The sequence below is a fragment of the Schistocerca piceifrons genome, chromosome X (assembly GCF_021461385.2).
Source record: "Schistocerca piceifrons isolate TAMUIC-IGC-003096 chromosome X, iqSchPice1.1, whole genome shotgun sequence".
Classification (NCBI taxonomy): Eukaryota; Metazoa; Arthropoda; class Insecta; order Orthoptera; family Acrididae; genus Schistocerca; species Schistocerca piceifrons.
The window spans coordinates 581,086,147-581,105,496 of NC_060149.1; the positions used below are offsets into that span (position 1 = coordinate 581,086,147).

At 41.0% G+C, this 19,350-nt stretch overlaps 1 protein-coding gene across 4 annotated transcripts in view; it reads left to right on the plus strand.

The window, feature by feature from the left end:
* The window catches only part of LOC124722488 (serine-rich adhesin for platelets-like), a 365,160-nt gene that overhangs the window by 308,375 nt on the left and 37,435 nt on the right, over positions 1 to 19,350 (plus strand). For 2 of the 4 annotated variants that reach the window (XR_007006450.1, XM_047247643.1), the window contains exon 16: positions 17,589 to 17,690. The exons of the other annotated variants lie outside the window; for them this stretch is intronic. Coding sequence is in view for 1 of the 2 variants with exons in the window: in XM_047247643.1 (XP_047103599.1) it covers positions 17,589 to 17,690 (102 nt within the window). In the remaining variant the exon portion in view is untranslated. The remainder of the gene's footprint in view (positions 1 to 17,588; positions 17,691 to 19,350) is intronic. 4 annotated transcript variants of the gene reach the window in all.

Here is a 19,350-nt window from a genome sequence, read left to right on the forward strand (position 1 = left end):
GGAACACTAATAATCATTACTACCATCTGGCTGAACTCAAGCAGTTGTCCCCCTTCTCCACCATACATGTAGCACTGCAAGAATCACAGTTACACAGCCCAAAACTAACATGTTTTTAGTCATGTTCGAACTATGTGGAGAGTGCTTCGGAAGTCTGTGCACATTAGTACAATCATCTGCTTTCTGCAAGCAGGTACTTCAAGCTGTAACTGTTAGAACTGTCTGCCTTGGTACAAGTTACGCACATCCTGTCCAGAGCTGAAAGATCTAGTACATCAATCAGCCCCCTCCTTCCCTCCCCCACCCACCCTTATTTATCCTGCTGGGTGATTTCAACACCTACATACATACATACATACATACATATGTACATTACATACATTCATTAATCCTTGTTCCATAGATCATGAATACGACATTTCGTAATGGTGTGGAATGTGTCACTTTAATATAAGTTACCCACAGTGAGAGTGCAACTAGTAGAGGATAGTTAGTCCAGTGGCTTTTCCTTCATTTTTCCTTTAATGAATATAGGAACCTCCATGCATTTTAGAACATCAGTATATGGAGCTACTCAAAAGTAACTTCTTTATGGTGTGAGCTGTTAAAGGATTAACTCTGGAATCACTTATTTCTCGATTCAGTGGCATACTGACTTAATTTTCTTTCTCTGCTTAACCTACAGTTATTTTTTTCATAATATCCAGAATATTTTGGGAATGTGATCCCATTAAGTAGCATGATAAAGGAAATGTTTAATATGCTACAAAATATTAATGGACGTGGGCGTATCATTTTCATTGGACACTGATCTTGATGGGTATAAAATCTCAATGTGTGTGTGTGTGTGTGTGTGTGTGTGTGTGTGTGTGTGTGTGTGTGTGTGTGTTCCACTGTTTGATGAAGTGCAAAATATTCCCCCATCACAAATTCTTCCAGCATAACCAATTTCAATAATAGTAAATAATCCATCAGCCTAGCAACATGCCATTAATATAACAGGGTGGTATGATTTGTAATTGAGGTATGTTGAATGACTGTTTGCCAGTTTCTCAGATTTGACTTGTTTGTGTGTGTAGCAAAAAGCTGCTCAGGTGTAATCCTGCAAGCTCACGACATCTTTCCTGATTAGATTTGATAGGATGCACTTCTTGTACACAGATTCGCAGAGAGAAATCCTCAAGAAGTAGAACACATAATATAACAAGAATACATGTTGCTTCAATGGATCCTAAGTGGAATGGTCCTCATTCATGTGGAATAAATAAAAATCTGAAACATGTTTTCATTTAAGAAGTGATACCAATTGTGTCACAAAACATGTAAATGTACAATAAACTGAGGTGCATATGATGCTACTTTGGGTATTGTAGCCATGCATCATCCGATAGAAAACAAGTTTTTGACACTCACTCACTCACTCACTCACTCACTCACTCACTCACATTGGTCACATTACTGCACTGAAGACATAAAGAAGTCATATTTTACATAATACTCACATTATTTAATATTATACATAATGTATACATCAGTTGGTTCTGCTAAGAAATTCATCAAAGTAGTCAAAGTGTTGGTCACCAATAAATCCTTTAGGCCCCTCTTAAATTGAACTTTATTAATAGATACAATTTTTATAGTTGCTGCCAAGTTATTGAAAATGTATGTTTCTGACTAATGGAATGAAGTAAGGAATTTTAAACCTGCATGTTGATTATTCTTATTTCCAATACCGATTCCAAAAAATGGTTCCAATGGCTCTGAGCACTATGGGACTTAACTGCTGAGGTCATAAGTCCCCTAGAACTTAGAACTAATTAAACCTAACCAACCTAAGGACATCACACACATCCATGCCCGAGGCAGGATTCGAACCTGTGACTGTAGCGGTCGCGCGGTTCCAGACTCTAGCGCCTAGAACTGCTCGGCCACCCCGGCCGGCTACCGATTCCAAACTGTTGGCTTGAAAGAGAGATACATTCATTAAGAAATAAATATAATGAAAAGCAGCAGTTAATATACTCAGCCTTAAACAGGCCTCTGCAGGACATTCTTGTTTCCACATCACAAGTGATTTGTGTTGCACTCTTTTGGATTTGGAAAACTTTAGCTTGGTTGTTATCCCTAAAAATGATCCTGTATTACATTAAGAAATGAAAGTAAGTGAAGTATCTTAGCTTTTTTTTTATTTTTATATCAGTAATGTCTACAAATAAAGATTTGTTTAGGTGCTTCAGCAGTTATATTGTATGTTCCTCACAGTTGATTTTATTATGAAATTGTATACCAAGAATTTAACGCTCTCAACCTCTTCTAACTACTTATCATATTTTAGAAATATACTGGGAGGAAATCTCTTCGAAGTTCTGAACTGTATAGTACATTTGTGTGCAGAACTGCAATGATATCCAGTTGGTAACCAGTCAGCAATTTAGAGGACCTACTTGTTTTGTACCACTTGAATAGTCTCATGTGTGGATGGCCTTAGTGTCACACATGGCAGCTCCTCTTTGCAGTTTTAATTTTGTACCTGTGATACAGTGGTTCGTCCACAATGTTCTTCGCGACAGCGTCTATATGTCAACCATTTTATCAATACCTTATTCAAAATCCAATGATACCTATGAAAAGCCATTTGGGATGCAGGCTCTTGTAGCCTACATCATAATATCCCATGAAAAAGATATTGACAAGATATTACAAGAAACAACAAGTATGATTACCCATGCAGCACATAATGCAATACCCTATTCATCCGCACCATCTCTATGCAACTATCTCCTACAGAGCTCTCAAAAAAATACTTGAAGACCTCATAAATAGATAAGGAGCATTACAGTGGTGAGAAGTACGTCCTGGTCTATCATCTTGTCATTGGGCTGTCATCTTGTCATTTTTGCTGATCTTGTTTTTGACTTTGTGGAGCTAAACAGTTGTATGGAAGTGCATACAAACCAAACCACTGTCAGATTCTTTAGCCACATTGTTCATCTTCTGCCTACCAATCTTTTCCGTGCAACTTATCTTCCTGTCATGAGTCTGAGAACATTGTACCTTTCTCCTCTCACGATGTTGTCAAAATATTCTAGCTCCCTGCTTTTGATTGTGTTCTTCGAATACTTATTCTTCTTGACTCACCTTAGAAGTTCTTTATAGGTAATTCTGTGAGTCCAGGATATTTTTTAACACTCGTTGATATAGCCACATTTGGAATTCCTCAGTCTTCTTCATTGTTACCGTATTAAAAGTCCATGCCTCCATTCTGTATGAGACTACTTGAATTATGTAACATTTAATCATTTGGAGTCTTAGTTGCAAATTTAAATTCTGCTACTAATCTAATTTTGTACAAATGATCAGTCACAAGCTTGTACATTGAAGAGCCAGAGAAACTCGAACATCTGCCTACTATTGTGTAGGGTCTCTGCGAGCACCCAGAACTGCACCAACACAACACGGCATGGACTCGACTAATTTTCGAAGTAGTGCTGGAGGGAATTGACACAATGAACCCTGCAGGGCTGTCCATAAATCCGTAAGAGTATGAGGGGGGGAGATCTCTTCTGGACAGCAAGTTGCAAGGCATCTCAGATATCTGGAATGAGATTTTTCACTCTGCAGTGGATTTAGCACTGATATGAAACTTCCTGGCAGATCAAAACTGCGTGCTGGGACGAGACTCTAACTCGGGACCTTTGCCTTTGGTGGGCAAGTGCTCCACCGACTGAGCTACCCAAGTCTCAGTCCGGGACAGTTTTAATCTGCCAGGAAGTTTCATATCAGCACATACTCCACCGCAGAGTGAAGATCTCATTTTGGAAACATCCCCCAGGCTGTGGCTAAGCCATGTCTCCACAATATCCTTTCTTCCAGGAGTGTTAGTTCTGCAATGTTTACAGAATAGCTTCTGTCAAGTTTAGAAGGTAGGAGATGAGTTACTGGCAGAATTGAAGCTGTGAGGATGAGTCGTGAGTCATGCTAGGGTAGCTCAATTGGTAGAGCATTTGCCCACTAAAGGCAAAGGTCCCGAGTTCGAGTCTCGGCCTGACACACAGTTTTAATCTGCCATCAAGTTTCATATCGGTGCACACTCTACTGCAGAGTGAAAATCTCATTCTGGAAACATCCACCAGGGTGTGGCTAAGCCATGTCTCCACAATATCCTTTCTTTCGGGAGTGCTAGTTCTGCAAGGTTCACAGAAGACCTTCTGTGAAGTTTAGAAGGTAGAAGATGAGTTATTGGCAGAATTGAAGCTGTGAGGACGGGTCGTGAGTCGTGCTTGGGTAGCTCAGTTGGTAGAGCACTTGCCTGCAAAAGGCAGAGGTCCCGAGTTCGAGACTCAGTCTGGCACACAGTTTTAATCATATCAGATATGCTCACTAATGTTCATGTCTGGGGAGTTTAGTGGCCAGTGGAAGTGTTTAAACTCAGAAGAGTGTTCCTGGAGCCAGTCTGTAGCAACTTTGGATGTGTTTGGTGTTGCATTGTCCTGCTGGAATTGCCCAAGTCCGTTGGAATGCACAATGAACATGAATGGATGCATGTGATCAGACAGGATGCTTACATATGTGTCACCTGTCAGAGTCATATCTATATGTATCTGGGGTCCCATATCACTCCAACTGCACACGCCCCACATCATTACAGAGCCTCCACCAGCTTGAACAGTTCTCTGCTGACATGCATGCTGGATTCGTGAGGTTGTCTCCATACCCGTACACATCCACCCACTCGATATAATTTTAAACGTGATTCATCTGACCAGGCAACATGTTTCCAGTCATCAACAGTCCAGTGTCAGTGTTAATAGGCCCAGGTGAGGCATAAAGCTTTCTGTTGTGCAGTCATCAAGGGTACACAGGTTGGCCTTTGGCTCCAAAAGCCTATATTGATGATGTTTTGTTGAATGGTTTGTATGCTGATGCTTGTTGATGGCCCAGCATTGAAATCTGCAGCAGTTTGTGGAAGGGTCGCACTTCTTGCAGGTTCTTTTTTCAGCCACAGCAACATCGGAGATTTGATGTTTTACCAGATTTCTGATATTCACAGTACACTCATGAAATGGTCATATGAGAAAATTCCCACTTCATCGCCACCTCAGGGATGATGTGTTCTATTGCCTGTGCGCCGACTATAACACCTCTTTCAAACTCACTTAAATCTTGATAACCTCCCCTTGTAGTATCAGTAACCATTGTAACTTCTGCACTATACACTTTTTGTCTTGCGTTGCCGAACGCAGTGCCATATTCTGCCTGTTTACATATATCTATATTTGAATATGCATGCCTGTACTAGTTTCTCTGATGCTTCAGTGTAGTTTAATCAAACAGTGGGGACATGAATGCGGAAACAATATGTCACTTTAGTGTATGGGCATACAACTGCAACATAACAGTAGGAATTTTTTACCTACTGGAATTCCAGAGTTTTAGATCGATGAGACCTACATACCCTTCCTTTTGATGTAGCTGAATTATTGGAGACGCAATATGCCAAAATGTCATCCTCGAGCAGTTTTACGCATCATTAAATTTTTATGGTGTACACTATCTTATCTTCTGACACCCATCAGATGGAGATATATAATGCGCCTTTTACAGACTGATTGGTCAACAACACACAAGTGCAATGCAAAGATACATCCCCAGGACCAGGTACTATAGTATACACAATCAAATACTTCACGACCTCAGTGATAATTTAAAATTTTTTTTTAAAAAGAATAGTGGTTATGTTTAACAATGTTTGGCTAGAGGCATCTTTTCCCTCCCAGTATACAGAAATTATCATTGTACCTGGTAAAAATCTACATGATATTTACTGCTACAGACTGAACAATTCATCAATGATGCTATGCAAACTGCTGGAATGGGTGGTAAATCAGAGGCTTTGTTGATGCTGGAAACAATAAATTGGCTTTCACAATTTCACTGTGGATTTTGAAGATCTGGATCCACAACCAACAGACTTTCATGATCTGACTCTGTCATTAGTGATGCCTAATAGTAGTCTCCCTTGATTTACAAAAATTGTGAGATACAGTGTGACAACACCACATCTTCACTTCCAAGGCAGTTTACCCAATTGTGTTAAGAATTTAATATCATATTGACATTTACAGGCGATTGTTGGTATGGTTCTAAATAATCAACTTGTGTAGGAAAATGGAGTTAAAACAGTTAAATCTTTAGCACTAGCCTTTTCGCAATTGCCATAAGTGGGATTATCACAAGTGCAAGACCAAATATGTAATCTGCCTTATATGTAAATGACTTCCGTCTGTTCTAAATTTCTATTTTACTATGCTGTGCAGGCTGTCATTTTCAATATTGGCCTTTCAGGAGACACGTATTTGGGCCCAAAATTATGGGTATTGGCTTTTTATCTATGAAACTCAGGGTCATACTCTTCTGTAGAACTTGGTCCACCTACCTATACCCTGAGTCATATCTTGATGATCAGCTGCTGGGAGCAGTAGACATCTTTCACTTTTTAGGGTTGCTATTCACCCATAAAGTGACTTGAAACAGCTGAAGACAACCTATAAGTGGAAATTAAACTCCTTGTGCTGCCACAGAACACCTCTTTGGGGTGCAGATTATCAGATTCTAGTACAATTTCACCATGACTAATTTTGTCTTGATAGGTTATGGATGTGTTACCTAGGTGTCTTTCCTGGTGAGCCCTGCTGCTAGTCTCTAGGTGGAAACAAGGATTCTAACTATGAAATATCCCTCCAACAACTTCTAATTAATTGCTTGGTTAAGATTGTTCACAGGCCCAGACTACTTATTACTCCTGTTAGTCATAACTCATAACATCCATTGCCTTATGGAACACTCAAAAATGGGAAAAGCAACAGATTGACTAGAAGACATCCTCGCCCCAATAGTATGCCTGTCTACCCCTCAGACAGTTTTCCCCTGTGTTATAGTCCTTGATATATTGTCTCCAGTTTGGCGTGGAGGATCGCACAGATGCTAGTGTCCATCAGTGTTGGTTAGAGTTAGCATTCCATGACTACTCAACCTTTAGTCCAATATATACCAATGGCTCCAAGACTATAGAAAGACTGCTACACTGTTGTTAATGTTTTTATGAACAACACTCCCTTTTTACTGTATGCAGTATTTGCTCAGCTGAATTAATAGCAAACCTCAAGAGATCTCATCGAGCTAAAACTTTCACTTGCCACAAATGTCATGTGCTGATTCTTGTAGTAGGAAATCAGAAATTACTTAGTCGTCCATTAATCTCACTGTATTCTAGAAGTCATTTCATGTGATGGCATCACAGCCTTTGGATCCTCTCGACTCTATATTACCTGCCAAGTTTCACTGGTGATTTCTTGGTTATGAGGAAATAGGGACTAATTACACACAATTGAGTCCATCATCATCATCATCATCGTCATCATCTCTGGGATGAAACTTGACTAAGCTTTCAGCAGAGGTGGTCAGCACAAGCATTAATCTTGCCCACTGCTCGTGTCCTTGGCAACTGCTCATCTGTAGCGATATGATGTGCACATGGTTTTCATTACATATTCACATAATTTTCCATAGAAAGGTTGTAGTATATGTTAGTTTACATGAAAATTTGTCCTGTAAAATTCATTTATAGGATTTCAATTAATCTGTCCGATTTCAAAATCTGCTGTAGAACCTTCACTTTAACTGCCATACTGTATGGCTTGGCAGCTCAATGGTCAAGACTATTGATCCAAAGGTCTGTGGTTCAATCCCTGGTCAGTACTGGGGTATTGATTTGTTTCTTATTACTTGTTTCCTCTCTGCCAATATTTGATAATGTGAAAATGCAGAGTTGCATGTGACAGAGTAAACACACAAGCACTAGTCATGTACCCTACTCTGTGGGTTCAATGTTCCAGAGACCACTTCCCAGTTTGGTTACATCATGTACAAGACAGAATAGTTTCTGAAGGCAACAAACAACATGAGTGCTCAGCTAGTCAAACGTGGATGCTGTATAGCCAGCTGATGTATGTGAACATTGAGCATCCAGAAATGGATAGAGCACCTCACCAGCATGATTCACTATGTCACTGATAAATCTGTGCCAAGTCTTCAGGAAAACTAAGGAGACACTCAATTCTCTGATGGAGTGAGGATTATCACTCTGCAATCAGATAATCACAATTTGATATGCAGAGTTAAAAGGGCTGTCAACCAATAAGGACCCAACAGCCTTTTTTGTGTTGAATGATGGCGAAAAGCTGTCCTATAATTAAGGAGAGGAAAAGTTGTGGCAGCAGTCTGTGAACATTATTAATGTTTCCATTAAACTTGACCACTTCTGAGAAGCCATTAGGAATATTTCAGGGAGATGTAGACTGTGCTTTATTAATGCTGTAATGTGCAATGGAAGTCTCATGACTAGTAAGAGATACATTGTGACAACCATGGCAGAACACTTGGCAGAATCACTGCTACCATCAGCCAGAATCCAGCTTTGTGTTATCTACAAGTGTTTGCTGGAAGGAGTAGTTGGGACTTGGGTTCAACAAATTATGCAACTTGCAAATGTACTCTGTGTGTGAAAGCTGAATTGAGCGCTGACTGCAGCATGGAACACGGCACATAGCACTAGGTCACAACAAAATCCACTGCAGTCTGTTTGACACCTTGCTGGAAATTTTAAGAAAATTGTCCTTAAACTTTTTTACTTGATAAGGAAATCTGGAAATTCTCTAACTCATGAAAGGAAGCTGTTTTAGTTCTCCTTCACAAACCTGCAAAAGACTAAAAATTCCCAAGTAGCTATTATGTTGTTGCCCACACTAGCTGCTTCTCTTCCCCCCTCTCAAGCATAACCTCATGGTGTTGCATCTAGCACCCCTGTCCTGTCCTGTTCCCACCCCCTCCCTTCATGCTCCCACAGCCAGCACTAGCATCTTCCCCCACTCCAATCCTGCTATCTCTCCCCTCCCCTCCCCTCCTCAACCTACCCCACTCACACCTTTTCTGTACCCCCACTAATCTTTCAAGCAAAGATTGCTGCTTACCTAAAATACAGTTGCAGACACGCTGTAGAGCTTGGTGGCAACAGTGGCAACAAACTGTGCTTCTGTAAATGTGTGTGTTTTCTACATCTGATGAAGGATTTAGTATGATAGCAGAATATATCTAGCATTCTTTTTTGCTGCACCTGTCTGTGACTCAGTGCTTCTTCAGTGTGGGGAAAAGCACTCTCTCCTTTCCAACTGTTGTTATTCCATCCTGGATTTTCCATTATACGCTATCTGACAAAAAACAAAGTCAAGCTCCCAGAAGTAATAGTGTTCCATAGATTTCGTGTTTGTTTTGCATACAGTCAGAGAGAGTCCCTTTAGTCAACCATAGTGCCAGTACTGCTAGTGTTTGTTTTCAATACAGTCCAGAGACAGGTAGTGCTATTTTCATTGTTTTCTACAAGAAGTGGCTAGCAACCACAGTTTAGTCAACAATCAGCCACCTTTAGTGAATTAGCAGTCTAGTTAAAAGTTGAATAACTCTCTACAGTAAATTGATTTCTTAGGATGGATAGGATGTGTGACTGCTGTGTACGGACGCAGGAGGAGCTGGCCACTGTTCGTGAACAGCTGAATGTGTTGATGGCCGCGGTCAGCTGTCTTCAGGCTGCTGCCTCGGAGTGTAGCGGCAGTGGGGAGTCTGGTGCGTCGCATGGTACACCCCAGGTGTTACATGCTTCACCCACTGTCCCTGCTGTCGAGACATCTTCGTGGGTACCGGGCGTGGTTGGGCCACCCTCTCCCCTAGGGGAGTGGCGGGTTCAGCGGCATTCGCGGCGCATGAAGCGGAGGGTAAATGTGGAGGCTGGCCGTGTGGCATTGCCCGCTCTGCCTATGAGTGGACATGTGGCCACTCCTTCAGCAAGGTCCGAGCAGGCACACGGGGAGGAGGGGTTTATTAGTTATAGGGAGCTCCAACCTTAGGTGGGTGATGGAGCGCCTTAGGGAAATAGCGGAAAGGTCGGGGAAGAAGGCCAGTGTTCACTCTTGTCTGCTTGCCACATCCGAGATGTGGAGGAGGCCCTGCCAGAGGCGATAGAGAGCACTGGGTGCACCCGACTGCAAATTGTTGTTCATGTCAGCACCAATGACTCCTGCCGTCTGGGTTCAGAGGTCATCCTCAGTTCGTACAGGCGGTTGGCGGAATTTGTGAAGGCGGAAAGCCTCGCTCGCGGGGTGGAATCAAGGCTAACTATTTGTAGTATCGTTCCCAGAACCGATCGCAGTCCTCTGGTTTGGAGCTGAGTGGAAGGCTTAAACCAGAGGCTCAGACGATTCTGTATAGATCTGGGGTGCAAATTTCTCAACCTCCGCTATCGGGTGGAGAAATGTAGGGTCCCCCTGAATAGGTCAGGCGTGCACTACACACCGGAAGTGGCTACAAGGGTAGCGGAGTACGTGTGGAGTGCACATGGGGTTTTTTTAGGTTAGAGAATTCCCTCCCTAGGCCTGACAAGACGCCTCCTGAGACACGGCAAGGTAAGAGTAGGCAAAATGCAACAGGGAATAACAATATTAATGTGCTAATAGTAAACTGCAGGTGCGTCTATAGAAAGGTCCCAGAACTGCTCTCATTAATAAACGGTCACAACGCCCATATAGTACTAGGGACAAAATGTTGGCTGAAACCAGACGTAAACATTAATGAAATCCTAAACTCAGATTGGAATGTATACCGCAGAGCCAGGCTGGACAGTGAAGGGGGAGGCGTATTTATAGCGATAAGAAGTGCAATAGTATAGAAGTAAATTGACGGAGATACGAAATGTGAAATAATTTGGGTTAAGGTCACGGTTAAAGCAGGCTCAGACAAGGTAATTGGATGTCTCTATAGGCACCCTGGCTCAGCAGCTGTTGTGGCTGAGCACCTGAAGGATAATTTGGAAAATATTTTGTGTAGATTTCCCCACCATGTTATAGTTCTGGGTGGAGATTTTAATTTGCCGGATATAGACTGGGAGACTCAGATGCTCATAACAGGTGGCAGGGACAAAGAATCCAGTGAAATTTTTTTAAGTGCTTTATCTGAAAACTACCTTGAGCAGTTAAACAGAGAACCAACTCGTGGCGATAACATATTAGACCTTCTGGTGACAAACAGACCAGAACTATTTGAAACAGTTAACGCAGAACAGGGAATCGGCGATCATAAAGCGGTTACTGCAGTGATGATTTCAGCGGTAAATAGAAATAATAAAAAAGGTAGGAAGATTTTTCTGTTTAGCAAAAGTGACAAAAGCAGATTACAGAGTACCTGATGGCTCAACACAAAAGTTTTGTCTCAAGTACAGATAGTGTTGAGGATCAGTGGACAAAGCTCAAAACCATCGTACAATATGCGTTAGATGAGTATGTGCCAAGCAAGATCGTAAGAGATGGAAAAGAGCCACCGTGGTACAACAACCGAGTTAGAAAACTGCTGCGGAAGCAAAGGGAACTTCACAGCAAACATAAACATGGCCAAAGCCTTGCAGACAAACAAAAATTACACGAAGCGAAATATAGTGTGAGGAGGGCTATGCGAGAGGCGTTCAATGAATTCAAAAGTAAAGTTCTATGTACTGACTTGGCAGAAAATCCTAAGAAATTTTGGTCTTATGTCAAAGCAGTAGGTGGATCAAAACAAAATGTCCAGACACTCTGTGACCAAAATGGTACTGAAACAGAGGATGACAGACTAAAGGCCGAAATACTAAATGTCTTTTTCCAAAGCCGTTTCACAGAGGAAGACTGCACTGTAGTTCCTTCTCTAGATTGTCGCACAGATGACAAAATGGTAGATATCGAAATAGACGACAGAGGGATAGAGAAACAATTAAAATCGCTCAAAAGAGCAAAGGCCGCTGGACCTGATGGGATACCAGTTCGATTTCACACAGAGTACGCGAAGGAACTTGCCCACCTTCTTGCAGGGTTTTCGGTAGGTCTCTAGAAGAGCGTAGTGTTCTAAAGGACTGGAAAAGGGCACAGGTCATCCCCGTATTCAAGAAGGGACGTCGAACTGATGTGCAGAACTATAGACCTATATCTCTAACGTTGATCAGTTGTAGAATTTTGGAACACATATTATATTAGAGTATAATGACTTTTCTGGAGACTAGAAATCTACTCTGTAGATGGGTTTCGAAAAAGACGGTCGTGTGAAACCCAGCTTGCACTATTCGTCCACGAGACTCAGAGGGCCATAGACACGGGTTCACAGGTAGATGCCGTGTTTCGTGACTTCCGCAAGGCGTTTGTTACAGTTCCCCACAGACGTTTAATGAACAAAGTAAGAGCATATGGACTATCAGACCAATTGTGTGATTGGATTGAAGAGTTCCTAGATAACAGAACGCAGCATGTCATTCTCAATGGAGAGAAGTCTTCCAAAGTAAGAGTGATTTCAGGTGTGCCGCAGGGGAGTGTCGTAGGACCGTTGCTATTCACAATATACGTAAATGAGCTTGTGGATGACATCGGACGTTCACTGAGGCTTTTTGCAGATGATGCTGTGGTGTATCGAGAGGTTGTAACAATGGAAAATTGTACTGAAATGCAGGAGGATCTGCAGCGAATTGACGCATGATGCAGGGAATGGCAATTCAATCTCAATGTAGACAATTGTAATGTGCTGCGAATACATAGAAAGATAGATCCCTTATCATTTAGCTACAAAATAGCAGGTCAGCAACTGGAAGCAGTTAATTCCATAAATTATCTGGGAGTACGCATTAGGAGTGATTTAAAATGGAATGATCGTATAAAGTTGATTGTCGGTAAAGCAGATGCCAGACTGAGATTCATTGGAAGAATCCTAAGGAAATGCAATCCGAAAACAAAGGAAGTAGGTTACAGTACACTTGTTTGCCCACTGCTTGACTACTGCTCAGCAGTGTGGGATCCATACCAGATAGGGTTGATAGAAGAGATAGAGAAGATCCAACGGAGAGCAGCCTGCTTTGTTACAGGATCATTTAGTAATCGCTAAAGCGTTATGGAGATGATGGATAAACTCCAATGGAACACTCTGCAGGAGAGACACTCAGTAGCTCGGTACGGGCTTTTGTTAGAGTTTCGAGAACATACCTTCACCGAAGAGTCGAGCAGTATATTGCTCCCTCCTACGTATATATCGCGAAGAGACCATGAGGATAAAATCAGAGAGATTAGAGCCCACACAGAAGCATACCGACAATCCTCCTTTCCACGAACAATGCGAGACTGGAATAGAAGGGAGAACCGATAGAGGTACTCAGGGTACCCTCCGCCACACACCGTCAGGTGGCTTGCGGAGTGTGGATGTAGATGTAGCTGTAGATGTAGATGTAGATGTAGAAGTAGAAGGGGACAAGAAAACGAAATGAAACTTCATGGGTTGAGAGTGTATGTGATGTTACTTCAATGATAGCAAACCTAAGTCAAATTTACAAACAACTTCACAGTATGAGCCCACTTATCAGTATGATGTTGCACAACCTCTGACATTTGTGCATGCATTGATTCAGTTGGGAAGGGTGTCATAAAGTCATTGTATCCACTCCTGAGGCAAGCTGGGCCACAAATGTTGTAACTGGTCCTTGATATCCCAGATATTGGCACTGGGATGACATTGATGTCCAAGCTGATCTGACACATGTCTATTGGGGATGGATGTGGGGACCCTGCTGGTCATGAGGTTACGTTAACAATATACAGGCAGTTCATAGTCAAATGTGCCATGTGTGGACAAGCATTGTCCTTTTGAAAAATGGCACAACAGTACTGCCATATTAGAGATAACGAGAAGCAGAGAGAGCCCACGATATACTATCATGCCGTCTGAGTTGCTCAGTCACCACCGGCCATGATCTGAAGTCATATCCAGTGTCTCCCTACACCTTGATGCCAGGATTAAAACCCATGTCTCTCTCTCTCCAAAATATTTGAAAAATAGAACCTCCCCCCACACCTTGATGCCAGGATCAAAACTGGTGTCTCTCTCTCCAAAATATTGGAAAAATAGAACCTCTCCCCAAGAAGTAGCCTTACTCGCTGATGATGTTAGTCTGGGGGATAGTGAAGAAGAGCAGCTTATCACTGGACACAATGTGACACGCTTCATTAGCAGTCAATGCTTCCTGGTCAAGGCACCACTCCAAATTCAGCAACTTGTCTTGTGGTGTTAACGACAATCTATGCACGGGACAGTAGTTCCTTGGTCCGACTGACTAGTGGTACAGGATGCTGCTGGGAGTCCAGTGGTTGTTCTTGCTTCACCTGTGTGTAGGTGAAATCATGCACAGTTAATTTATTGTGCTATGGAACAAACCTACAGAGTGACACAGCTTGCTCCAACAACATGGAAAGGTAGTGGCATTGTGCTGCATACATGTAAATTATGTTATCCACAAGTCACTGTATGGTGCATGGTGGAGGCTGCCTTGTACAACTACTAGTCATTTCCTGTCGTGTTCCACTCACGAATAGTGAGTGCCTGTATGTCTCTGTACAAACCCCAATTTCTTTTATCTTACCTTTATGGTTGTTAAATGAAGTGTACACTGGTGGCACTAGACTTCTTCTGTTGTCAGCTTCACATGCTGAGTCTCTAAATTTTCGCAACTGTTTTGCTAAAAGAATATCATCTTCCCTCCAAAGATCAAACCTACCAGCAACAAATCTAGTAGCCCACCACTGAATTACTTCTTTTTCTTCCTGTGATCTGACCTAGTGGGGATCCATAACACTGGAGCAGTACTCAAGAATGGGTCGCACAAATGTCCTTGAAGGGGTCACCGTCATAGATGAGGTACACTGTCCTAAAATTCTCCCAATAAACTAAAGTCGACCATTTACCTTTCCCACATCTGACCTTACCTACTCGTTCCATTTCATATCACTTTGCAGCATTACTCCTAGACATTCAGCCAACACAACTGTCGAGCAGCACACTATCAACGCTATATTTGAACATTACAGATTTCCTTTTCCTACTCATCCACATTAACTACATTTTTCTACATTTAAAGCAAGCTGCCATTCATCACACCAACTAGAAATTTTGTCCACGTCATCTTGTATTCTCCTACAGTCACTCAATGATGACACCTTTCTGTAGTCCACAGCATCATCAGCAAATCGCCACATATTACTGGTCACCCTGTCTGTCAGATCATTTGCATATGTTGAGAATAAGTGTGATCCTATCACACTTTCCTGATGATACACTTGACTCTCATGAACACTTGCTGTTGAAGGATAATGTACTGGGTTCTATCACTTAAGAAGTCTTCAAGCCACTCACATATCTGGGAACATATTCCAAAGCTCTTACCTTCATTAACAGTCAGCATTGGTGCACCATGTTGAAAACTTTCCAGAAATCTAGGGATATGGAAGCTGCTTGTTGCCCTTCATCCATGATTCACATGATATCAGGTGAGAAAAGGACAAGCTGAGTTTTGCACAGGTGAAGCTTTCTAAATCCATGCTGTGGTTGCCAGGTAATATCAGAATAAAGAGAATTGGTAGGTAGGCAGGAGGTAAATTTGTTTATGAGCCTCAACATCATGTATCAATGAGATAAAGAGTGACTGGATGTGAGGGGCAGATAGCTGCATATTTGAAACCAACCATCTGTTCATGGGGTTCCTCCTTCCGGTCACACAAGTTAGAAGAAATCTCACCCCTACATTTCTGTACAGGATGTAGCAGCCTTAACACTTGTCTTTTTGCTTTGGCAGCAGGACCCACCAGTTTTTAGTGCCTATGTCTTACAGATTTTGATCTGTCAGACTATCAAAAATCTGGAAAGGAAGATAGCAGTATGAAATAAGATAGATTTCTTCTGATAACATACAAAAGGCGTTAAGTGACAAACAAGCACATTGAGAGTAGCCAATACTTATAATGTCTACCAGCTACTTCCAATGGGCCTGTCTGCCACTGAATGCTTCCTCTATATATTGAGTAGCAATCTGTCCCACTTCTTGAGTGAAGTGAAAACACACGAGGTTGCATTAGCGACCTAAGCTAAGTCGGCTGGTACCTGTCTGCAACAAATCAAACTTCTGAATATGCACTAAAAGAGAATGACAGACATTTTAAACAGAGTAATTGCAATGCACATGTTAACACTTCTCAAATACTGATTACAAAGTGCGTGCATCATAGTAACCATTCATTTTGCCTGCCATGTTTTTATTGGAAAAATTTTACTGTATGTTCATTTCAAAATGTCCCTTTCTCTTAGCTTTCTTCCACTGAAGTGAAGTCAGTCCAAATCATTTCCGCACAGGGTAGCTGCATGGTCTGAGTCATCTTGTCACAATCCAGGTGGCTCCCTCCGTTGGAGGCTCGATTCCTCCCTTGGGCATGGGTGTGTGTGTTGCCCTTGGCGTAATTTAGTTTAAGTTAGATTAAGTAGTGCGTAAGCTTAGGGGCTGATGACCTCAGGAGTTTGGTCCTTTAAGACCTAACCACAAATTTCCAAAAGTCCCAATCATTGTGGCATGAAAATAAATAAATGGAACTATCTGTCCTGTAGTGCATAAATAATAGTTGACATATTGTCTTTAATGGTTTTGAGGTTTCATCATTATCACATGCATTCACCCCCCTCCCCTCGGTTGACTAATCTGAATGCTGCACTGCATTTGTGAAGCTAAAAGTGTTTCTGCTATGCACATGAAGGTGGAAAAAAGCTTTAAATGGAAGCTACAATGTTCAAAATGGAGCTAGTAAAAATGTTATACTGACAAAAGTATAAATGTATTATGCCAATTGAAGATGGGAGAAAGCCCAAAACAAGGCTTGGCATAAATAAAGCTATGCCAAAAGTGGCTAATTGCTGTATTTATTCAAATAGTTTGGTGTACAGCCATGAAGTTCAACCACCATTAACATGGATAAATTAATCTTGCTTATTGCATATATTTTGGATTATGTCACTCCAGACATTCAGATATTTCTTACCATATCATTCATGTTATGTCATGTGTAATTGTAGAATGTTGATTAAATGATTTTAATTCTTGAAATTCCATTAAAATTTTTACTGGAGCTGAAACTAGGAGAGAGTACATGAAAATCAAAGCCTAAAATTTTTAAACAAGATTGATAAGTGCACTTAAATAGTAGTTTGTGTTAGCGCAAAACTTCCTTAGAAGTGTAGAAACTTAAAATATTCAGTGATGGATGTTCCTCCACCTGGTGATAGAAAATTGATTGGGGATGAGGAGAAAAATAGAGAAACAGTTAAAAAAGCAAACTGAAATAGGTAAGTTTCTCTCTAAGCTTAGAGTCAAGACTCTCTTAAATTTTCTGCTTTCTTTTTCTTCTCACTCTGGGTGCTAAATCCTAAGTTACATATTTCTTTTAACTTCTTTCTGAAAAACTTCCACATCTTTACTTTTCTCTTATCTCTTTGTTATTTATTTTTGTAGTTAGCAGCCTTTTTTTTTTTTTTTTTTTAGTGTCTCCACATGATTGGAAATTAAAGAAACTGTTTTAATTTGTGTAGCATAAAAACATCCAGGTCACATTTATCATTTCTTTTTCCTTTTATTTTCTTTTCTGTTTGTTTTGCTACAGAGAAGACACTTTGGCCATAACTCAGTAAATGAGCGTAAAAATTCAGTAGAATTGGTTTCCTGCAGTTTGAACCCACAGGAACGTCTAGGCAAAACTCCTCATGTAAGTTAATTTGATGACTTATTACTCCACTTAGATTATCATGGTGATTTTTTTCCATTGTGGTGTTTGTTTCCACGGTGGTGATTGTTTCCAGTGGAATGTTGTGTACCCCTTGTTCTCTTTGGAAAAAGTGCTTGGTTTAATTTTAGTAACAGCTTGCTTTTTCACTAACACTTGGTGACGTGCTCTTTGTCTTCAACAGCCAGTCAGATGACTGTACTGTAAACTGGATTGTAATTAAATGTGTAAAGAAAGACAAGGAAGAAATTAGATTGTGCAAACTACTACTTTCTTAGTCTAATAATTAAACTGATAATCTTGGGTGTTATCGCTGTCTGGTTGTTGAACATGAAATGTTAAATTTGTCACCAAAGTTTCAAACAATGGAAAATAAACATTGTGTTAAGGCTATGACAGAACAAATTTGATTTTCTAGATTGAAAAGCTTCCGTAACTTTCTTCATTGATTAACTTTTTTCTATTTAATATTGACATAGATACAGGTTCATTAATGAAAACAGTTGTGGCATCAAACGAGATATCACACTGTGGCATCAAACGAGATATCACACATTGTGTCAAGATGTCAAGGAAATAAATAGTAAGCCACTCTGGCCCCTTGTGAGTGGGTGGGGGATGGAGAGGGGGGGGGGGGAGAGAGAGAGAGAGAGAGAGAGAGAGAGAGAGAGAGAGAGAGAGAGAGAGAGAGAGATATCACCAAGAGAGTGAATTACATTTTAAATTAATTGAAACCTTCTACATCATAGCAACAGATCAAAATTGTGGTCCATGGAATGTGTCATAACTAACTACACTGTAAAAGACACTAGCAGAAATGAAATAAAATGATGGAATATACTGATTCAAGTTTTTATAATTCTTGTAAATTGGCTCAACACATGAAAACATGTTTTGCGTAGGGTTAATGGGACAGAAACAGCCAAAGTAGCCATATCAACTGTTGGCTAACATGGTTTGGGGTTGGCATAGATGTCAAACACTGATTTACATTTGCACAGTGGACATAATAATATTATTAATGAGTTCCTGAGGGACACTTTAAGCACCTTCAAGAAGAGCTATCACTGGCTCTAGTACAGTCATGAGAGTTGTTGGCCTAGTTACAGTAGGTCTTTTTAGTCAATTCTGAATCATTTTCAACAGGATGAACAGCCAGGTAGGGACTGAAGTTTCAGGAATATGACACCAGAGTAGTATACAAAAATGGATGCAAGCAGAACGATGTCAACTGCCTTTCACGGAATACATTGGAGAAAGATTTGCTTACCGGTGAAATCCTAGTCATCACTGCAGTAATGAATATTGCAGTTCTACTTTGTGAAGATCTTTCATTACTGAAGATTATAGAGGCATTAGAGAAGAAAGAAGCTGTGAAAGAAGAACTGGACAGTAACAGGTGGAACATTGTAAAAAAGGAATTATGGCCGATGATGATTGTCATCTCATCTCATTTACAGCCAGACATATTGAAGTATTTTCATGATTCTCTGATATCAGGTTATTTGGGGTTTCCAGTAACCCTGGTTTGATTTGGAAGAAGGTACCATTGGCCAGGTCTGTACTGATCTGTCAAACATTACATGTGCCACTGTAGAGAATATCACTGATGTAAGCATATGCCTCAATTACCCTCAAAACA